The sequence below is a fragment of the Patagioenas fasciata genome, chromosome 3 (assembly GCF_037038585.1).
Source record: "Patagioenas fasciata isolate bPatFas1 chromosome 3, bPatFas1.hap1, whole genome shotgun sequence".
Classification (NCBI taxonomy): Eukaryota; Metazoa; Chordata; class Aves; order Columbiformes; family Columbidae; genus Patagioenas; species Patagioenas fasciata.
In genome coordinates this window covers 29,280,002-29,288,883 of record NC_092522.1, presented here as the reverse complement: position 1 = coordinate 29,288,883, position 8,882 = coordinate 29,280,002, and the positions used below count along the sequence as shown (strand labels likewise).

Genomic DNA, 8,882 nt, shown 5'->3' with positions numbered 1-8,882 from the left:
ATGAATATTGATTTCTAACTCATGACAGCACTTAAAAAACATGTATGCTGTAGCATTCCTGTCCTACCACAGCTACTGAAACTTGAGTGTGTATTTAAAATACTAGAAATACTTATTTGCTGAATTGGTACCTAAAACTATGTAGTAAGAAAAAAATGTGCTGATGTGCATAAAATTTATCTCTACATGAATGATTACAAGCCAAGGCATCCCACATTTGCAGTTCAAAAGGGGGGGGGGCATTCATATATGGAAAAGTCAGACTTAATGCAGCTGTGTACTGCATGCACTATCTGCAGCAGTCACAATTCTCATTTCTCATAGCCTAACTTCAGCCTGAACCCTATGAATTGTACAAAACAAAAGAACTAGTAACTCCATAAATATTCATTCCTTGAAAGTTAAGCCACGTGGTTGTTTCAGGCAGTTTTGTGCTTTCAGCCTGCAAAATGAGACTGTGACTTGCTGGGAGAAAGTAAACACCATGGCAATACAGACTCTTAAGAGTCAAATTTACACAGAGATGTAAGGAAGACCAAAAACGCCGAGGTACCAGGAGGGTGGAAAAACGAAGTCAGAGGCACTTAAGACGACATAAAAGGCATTCGCCGGCTGCTGTGACTCCAAGTGCAAGCTTTTCCGCTGAGGAGCATCTCCAGCTGCCGCCTGCGGCTGCTAACGCCTGGCCCAACGCATCTACGGCCACTGCTGTTCTGCCAGCAGCTCCAGCACTGTCGGGCAAGCCCCGGCCCTACCCCGCAGCTCTCACACCGCAGAGGGAGGCCCTCAGCTGGGACAGCCACTCTCCCTCCTCGAACCTCCTCTTCGCGTTCCCCCCTCACAGCCCAAGACCCGGTGGGGCATAGTGCCTGCAGCGGGAAGAGGCCGCGATTCGGGAGCCCAGCTGCACCTCCTCCCCGCCCGCCGGCCCCCCTGACAGCTCGTGTCTCCGCAGCGAGCAGGGCTTGGGCTCCGCAAGAAGAAAAACCCTTCCGCTGCTGCTGTCACAGCCGCCACGGCAACGGCCGCATCGCGCGCCCAACGGCTCCACTCCCCCTTACTGCTGCCGTCGCACAGCCCTGCGACCGCCCCCCAGCGCGGATTGGCCACTGCCTGCTCCACCCCTTCCCCTTCCCTCACGTTTTACGTCGGCCAGGAAAACCTCACCCATCTCGCCTAGTCTCCCCTCGGTTGGAGAAGCCTGCTGTCAATCACGCCGCCCCCAGTGTGCGTCCCAGCTCCCGCGTCCTCACCAAAGCCCTGAGTGGAGGAAGGGGGGTGTTCCACGAGCCTCTCTTTTCATTGGCTGGACCGCGCCGTCAATCATCCAGCGCCGCCAGCAACGGCCGCTTCTCTCGCCCCGTTTTCCCCTTTGGCGGTCGCCCCTGCCCCGCCCCCTTCCCCTCCTTCCTCCCCTCAACTCTAGTCGGTTCGCCAAGTTGCGCGGCCGCTCGCCCGCCGGCTCCGGGGCTCAGGCGGTGCGGCTGCGGCGGGCGGAGACACTCGTGGCGGCCCCCGGCGGAGTAGAAGGGGGCAGGATGACGGCGGAGGCGCGAGGAGCGCCTGGCGGCGGTTGAAAGCGGAGAAGGGGCGTGTGGAAGCGAGCGACTGGGGAGCGGGGAGTGGAAGCCGCCTCCCCGGCGAGCTCGGCCCAGGGGCGAGTCCGGCCGATGACAGCGGGCTCGGCGCGGGCTGGTGCAGGCGAACCCGGCTGAGCGGGACACGGAGCGAGCGGGGCAGCGGTGCCGCCGAGCCCGGCCCGCGGTGGCCCGCGTCGCGCCTGCCCTGAGAAGAGCGGGAGCCCAGTTCCCCCCGCCCGCCCCCGCGGGAAAGTTTGGCGCCTGCCCACCCCGCCGGGCAAAGTTGTTGGGTTGGTTTGTTTTTCCCTTTCCTCCTGTCCCCCTTCCGCTACCCCGCCGGCCGCCGCTCTCCCCCCGGGCTGCCGGCTCCGCGCGGAGAGGAAACTACGAGGGAAGCAGGAACTGCGGAGCGAGGCGCAGCCCGGACCCAAGAGCCGACCCAGCACTCGGCAGCCCCGCTCGCCGCTAGGACGCCAGCCCTGTTCTGCCCCCTTCCCGTCGGGGTGCGTGTGCGCGGGCGGGCGTGAGGGCAGGGAGGACTTGGTTTTGCCTTTTTTTTTTTTTCCGCTTTTTTTCTTTTAAGCCCTTTTTTTTTTTGCCCGCCCGCTTCTTTCTCCGTTTTAATATATGCTTCTGGAGAGCGACGTCCCCCCGCGCCGCCTCACCGCCCAGCCATGTCGGCGGCCATCTCTGCCGCGGAGAAAGTGGATGGCTTCACACGGAAATCGGTGCGCAAGGCTCAGAGGCAGAAGCGCTCGCAGGGCTCCTCGCAGTTCCGCAGCCAGAGCAGCCAGGTGGAGCTCTCGCCGCTGCCCCAGCTCAAAGGTACCGTCTCGTCGTTCTTCCTCCTCCTCTCCTGCACTCCCCAGCCCTCCGGCTACAGGTGCCGCTGTCCTCGGCCGCCCCGGGCTGCCTCTCCTGACACCGCTTCGCCAGCCCCGCGCTGCCCTGTCGCCGCCCGACCCGGCCTGTCCCCTTCCCCCCGCGCCTTCCGCCCTTTCCCCGTGTCCCCCTCCACTCGCGGTGCTCGCCAGGTAGGGACTTTGCGGGAGTGATTCTCTGTGCGGATGGGCTCGCTGCCTCTGCTCACAGATACAAGTGTCGTGCAGCTCGGTTCTCGTTTAGTGCCCCGGGGACTGACTCCACTAACTTCGCCACCCTTTTTGTGAGTAATTTAGGAGTGAGTTTTGGGCGGGCAGGTTTGCTTTTTGAGGTCTTACTCAGCGGTAAGTTGAGTTCAGGAGTGCAGGGAATTGAGCGCTAGAACGTAGGAGCGAGTGGTGGCTCCTCCCACGGGGGGATTTTGCAAAGAGGAACTCTGTGCCTCTTGGCATAATATCCTGAGTTACCGGAGAGAGTTTTCCTTTGGCTTCTTGGTTCCTTCCGGTCACTTTTGGACAATGTTTGAATGACGTTTTGCCTGTCTTATTTGAATGAGCAGGAGTTGCATCAGAGACCTTTTCCTGCGCAGTGCTGTATGCGAACAGTCACAAGTGAATGAAAATCGTAGATGCTGGCATTGCCAACATTAAAACAGATAACAAAGGTTTTATCCTTTGTACTGGAGTTAACATTTGAAAAAACCCAGTTAATTAGATTACAAAAATGAAACTAAGTCAATTGCAACCTTCCACCTTTGAACATAAAAATAAATTACTTTTTTTCTTTCTTTTAAAAATTACAAAAATAGTTATTAGACAGAGAATGTAAACTTGTTTTTAAAGTATTTGACAGGGACTTGAAAAACAATGGAGAGATTATCCTTACTTGACCCAGCATATTAATTTTACTCTCACTAGTGTTAAAGTCTTACGGTTTTTAAAGCTGCATCATATGATGGTGGAAAAAATGTACGATGATTTGCAGCAAATATCCAAAATCTGAATGAAATACAGCAAGCGTAAAAATATTCCTAGATACTAAGGGGTTTTTTTTGTCTTTTTTTTTTTTAATGGCTTTTACAGTAATGTCTGTAGCATTTCAAGACTTTTTTTTTTCCTACTCTCAAGTGTCAGATGTACATGACCCATAAAACAGACTGTTAGCAGAAATGTTATTAAAACAAATAAGCTTGGGCAGAAGAGTGGAATAGGGGAGGTGTTTTTTGTTTTGTTTTGTCCTTGGTTTTTTAGCATGTTTGTTGCAGCGGCTTTGGGTATTACTTTCAACAACAGCAGGGGTGTTCTTGCTGCTTCTTTTATACTTTTTTTTATTCCTCTGTGAAGTTGTGTCCTGTCTTGGCACACTAGTTTGATTTCAGGGATTTGTAACTGGAATAATTTGTTTGAAGTCAGGATTTAGTTTCTGCTATTCACATACTGTTTAGACAGTGTATTTTCCTCAGAGATCATTTTTATAAACCCACACTTGAGACCTAGTAAAAGCACTTGGTAGATATTGCACATAGGTGGCAGACTTCAGAAAGTTTGAGTCCTGATCCAGCAAACAGTTAAACATACATACTTTATGCAGAGAGCTACTCCAGTTTAAATCAGCAAAATGTTTAAGTTTACATTCTTTGCTGAGTTGTGACTTTAATATTCAATTTTTAACTCGGTATGATTAAGTCTTACAGTTTTGTGAGTGCAGTTTTGCAGCTTTTTACTTATAATATGGAGAAATTTTGCGTGGCATAAGCAGCTCAGATGGTTGGGAATCTGAGGCCATAAACCATCAGAGGAATTTCTTCAGTTATGCAGAGTTTTATAGTAGTTTGAACTGCCTTAAGTTCTTAAATGAAAATCACATCTGTCTTTATGCTTACGATTTAAAGACTTGCTCTCTAAACCTGCTTCAGAACACAAATTGTGGGCAAAATGTACTTTTATGAGTTACAGTATCCCAGCTAGCCAGTTAACAGAAAGTTGGGCAGCATTCTTCTGTGTGTTTTCTCCCTTGGGTTTGTGATGTTGCATTTCTCCTGAACGTAGCTATGAACAGAAGATGATTTATCTCCATCTACTTGAGGCTTCATCTCTCCTTTCCTCTCTTGAACCTTCCCTGCCCTCCAAACGAAAAAAGCTTCTAGAAAGAGTTTGCTCTCTTTATAAATGTATTATTTTGCAAAAACTTTTTGTTCTAATCACTAAGTCTTGCGAAGATGAAACTTTGCTTTATTCTTTAAAGCCAATATGGAATTCAGTAATAGTTGTGGTGCTGCCAATGTAGCATCATCCACAGAGCAGTAGTCAGCATTCCCAGGGAGGGGCAGAAAAAGGAAAGTACAGTCATTATACTGATGCCTAAGGGTGCTCAGCATACACTTACAAAATTAGTTTAACACTTTTGCTTTTGCAGATATCTTCAAATAAGTGGTTAAATCTGAGGTGTTTGAAGCCTGCATTGGGAGAAAAGTAGTGTTTTGTAGATGAAAAAGCAGTTTAGCATTATGCTGCTGTAAAATATTTCATCTTGTTTATAGTTACTGCCTTGTTTAATTGCTTTTAAGAAAAATATTCTAAAATAAGTATAAACAGTATTCTGAAACTCCCCAATAGGTTTGTCAGACAGACCTAAAATACTTGCATCTATTTTACTGGAAGGAGAGATTTTCCAGAAGAAAAATAGAAATTACTTATCCACTTTAAAAAGTGCCTTTTTGGGTAGAGAATGTTGTGGGTTTTTCATGTGGGGGCTCTTGTTTGTTTGCCACTAAAATGGCCAAATCACATTGTGTAACATGCTTTCATAGTTGTGTTGTTTGGAAGCCTGTAGACGGATAATCTTAGAAGTGCATATTTCTGGAATGAAGTGTACTGCTGCTATGTATTAGCAAAATTCCTTAATTTGGCTGCATATTGTATCACTACTAGGAGAAGAAATATAACTGTAAATAGTAGGTAGCCATCCCAGATAGTAGATATTCCAGTTTGGAGGTTTTGTTGAGTGAGAGAGATTGAGAGGAGGGGCAGCAAGTTGGTATGTTGTCATTAACATTCATCTTAATTTTGTGTGTGATGTTATCCATCATTTTTAGGTAGAAGCTCAGCAAAACCTGACTGTTATGTTACATAAAATAAATTAGTAATGTGTTCTTCAGTTAGCGGGTTTCCTATGTGTTTGTTATTCAGGAGAGTGTCCGTTTTACTGTATTATTTAAAAGCTGAATAAGAAATACTGAAGACCCAGAGAGAGTATTTAAAACAAAAATAAACACTTGTTAAACCTGTTAGAACTTGAAGTTGCTTTTTTTTTTCCCCCATTTCCTTTTCATTTTGTTACTTTATAGTTTACATAATACAAATCCTTTGAAAAATCTGCAGCCAAAATAATGTGCTGGTTAACAGCAGGATTTTGTGACTTCATGAACAATTCTGGGAGTGTTGAGTTTAAAGAAATCTGGCAAAGGAAGTGTTATTTTTAACATCTGAAGAAGTGGTAATTTTGTCTCAATAGCAAGTTGTTTTAAAAGACTGCACATAGAGTTACCTTCATTTTTGAAAAAACGAGCTACAACTTGACCTTGGAACCTGATCTGACTCATTACAGTGAAAGTATACATGCTTGTTCCTGTCATTTTTGATTGAAGAAGCTTGTAAAAAAACAGATGGAAAATCGTGAATAGAAAACACAACTCTTTCCTTTTATTTAGCACAGTTAATATGATCTGTCAGGTTGTCAAACAAAGATACCTTTTTTTCCAGTGTACCAAACATGTCAAGTGCAGCTGGAATGAATAAACATGAATAAACATCCTGATGCCTTTCTGTGATCTTCTCAATAGGGAAGATCCATGTCACCACAAGCTTATTTCCTATATCATGCTCAGAGAATAAATATATGAAATGAAATTCTTAATATTCACTTCCAAACTAAACTCTGTCTCCACAGAGAAGACTCTGGCCCTTACAGCAGAAGAAATGGAAAGTGGTCCAAAAATCTTTCAATTGTAGGCTAGCGATGGCTATAACCACCTCTCTGGGGCTGAGAGTTACAGTGGTGAAATATATTGGAATAAGGAATTTTTAAGTAGACCTTTTAGTGTGTAGTTTCAGTATTCAAATATGGTGTCTAAAATAGGAGTTAACAATACTATTTTTGCTACTTAAGCCCTTGAGAGAGACCTTGGATGTGACTGAAAAGCAAATGCTGTGTTCAAGTCGAGATTTTGTGGAAATGTTACAGGAAGGCCTAATAAGCTTGCTTATGGATAAAACTGTAACATTATTAAAAATCTATCAGGGTTAGTTCAAGCCTTAAACTTGGAATGTTTTGAGTCATATAGTATGTGCTTCAGAATGACAAAAATAAGTGGAATTTAAAATAGCTGAGAGGAATTATCTTCTCAAATTCATATTTTTGCCTCTTCTCCCCGAAGAAAAATGCTCTTCAAAAATTGTAGAATGATTTACTTTTACTACAGCCTTAACAAATACTGGGAAGTGAAATGACAGTTTTCTGTCTCAAGGTTGCGCTTTTTAATGTCCCTCATGTTTCATTGTTATTTCCTCTACTGTAGTCCCTCATCCTATGCCTTTTGTATTCAACATCCCTTGCAACTACAGTCTTAAGTGAGTTTTCCCTTAAGAGAGATAATCTTTATTTCACATGAAGAATCAGGATGTTCTATGAGGAATTTAGGTTTAACTCTCATGCATAGTTTCAGCAGGGTGCACTATAAAGTTGTAACTTCACTAAACAGAAGTTTTTACTATCTTGAGAAGTACAATCTATAATAGCTAGAGATGCTTTAAGTATTTTTAAATATTTTAATAGTTCAATGAAAAATGGGCTGTATAATTTTTTTTTCTATATTAAGGAACTGTTCCTAGTTTACGGAGTGGAACATTTAGTCTTCACTTCTTAACAAATTGACCTTTTTTTATCCTTAGACTTGAATTTTTGCTCTTAGAATATACTTCCATCAGAGCAACTCCTAAATATAGAGCCTATTGACAGTCTTCACATGAACTTTTCTATTTAAATCTTTCACATCTTCTGTGTGCCAGCTTAGTATCAGATTTCTTTTTCCATATTCGTTGCCTTCTAGTTTAGTCAGATATTAGTTTTGCAGGTGCTGAATTTAATGTTAGTTGCTGTAGGAAATAAAAATGGAATGACTTATTCCTTAGGGCTATCAGATCTAAAGAAGATTACTTCTATGGACATTTTTTAAAAAAAATCTCTCTTAAAGTCATTTAGTGCTTTTGAAAAGGTGTCATACCAACAGTTCTGAACAGGTTAATGTTCTGTTTCAGCACAGAAGGTTATGTTTAGTGTTCTTATGAAAAAAGACACTACCATTGTGAAGGATATAGAATTCAGCTTCTGTGCCATTCTAGCCATAACTCCTGTTTTAATCTGGCAGGCTAAAATTATATTTATAGTCTTATAACAGCATGTGGATTTCAAAGGTTGAAACCACAGCCTAACTAGATTCATAGGTAGTAAAGAACATCTGTTGTATAAGATTCCCTTGGCAAAATGCTCTACTAGAAACTGGACCAACAGTGACAGCTTCTTTTTAATGTCTGAATCATCGATTTTTATCAGAGTCACTGAACTAGTTTCTGTGAAGTTTTGCTGAGTTCATGGCCAATGAAGTATGTTGTCTACAAGATGCCTATTTCATAGTGTACTTTTGACTTAAAGGCAGAGCTCATAATAGCTAAGGTCGCCTACAGTTTTCCTTCACAAGACCTTATTCTCAGCTGCTTACAGCATTGCTAAACTGTTTGGACTGAAGTTTTCCATGCCAAGTATGGACGGTTTTATTTGGAACCATTCCTCAGGCTAATTTTCTTAGTTTCAGCAAAACCAGTACAAACTGCTTCTAAGAGTAGAGTAAAAATAAATTGTAGAGTGTCAATATTAAAAAAAAAAAGACAACAAACTGTCTTGAGGTGTAATGTTTGCTGTATTTTGGAGCTTATCACATATATCTTAAAGAAAATTGATCTAATTTGATCCAAATTCTGAGACCTGCTCAGTAGCTCTTGTATCTCAGTAGCATGACTGATGATTCAGCATCCACTACACTATTTTGTAGATAACTCAGTATCTGCTATACTACTCTTATCTGCTGTGCTCTGTGAGGCTACTGTACATGGCTTTTCTCTGGTTTTCTTGTCTGTAGTACTGCTAGGCACAACAACTGAGCATGTGGAAAACTTGTAATGTTATTTTTTCTACAAGCAAGGACCCAGCAGTGTGTTACAGGTGAGGAGTTGGGATGGAAGTGGTGGGCCAATTACCAAAACTTACGTGTGAATAGAGAGCAGAAGCCAGCTCCTTTCCAGTAGCTTCACTAAGCTCAGTATTTAGAGTCTCAACACTCCTGTTGGCTGTGCATTTTTCTGGAAA

The 8,882-nt window shown here is 43.7% G+C and overlaps 1 protein-coding gene across 1 annotated transcript in view; it reads left to right on the top strand.

Annotated features, from left to right (window-relative positions):
- Positions 1 to 1,396: 1,396 nt before the first annotated feature.
- PPP2R5A (protein phosphatase 2 regulatory subunit B'alpha) overlaps positions 1,397 to 8,882 on the top strand; it is a 47,656-nt gene continuing 40,170 nt past the window's right edge. The window contains exon 1 of the mRNA XM_065835566.2: positions 1,397 to 2,405. Within this exon, the coding sequence (XP_065691638.1) occupies positions 2,255 to 2,405 (151 nt within the window). The 5' untranslated portion in view covers positions 1,397 to 2,254. The remainder of the gene's footprint in view (positions 2,406 to 8,882) is intronic.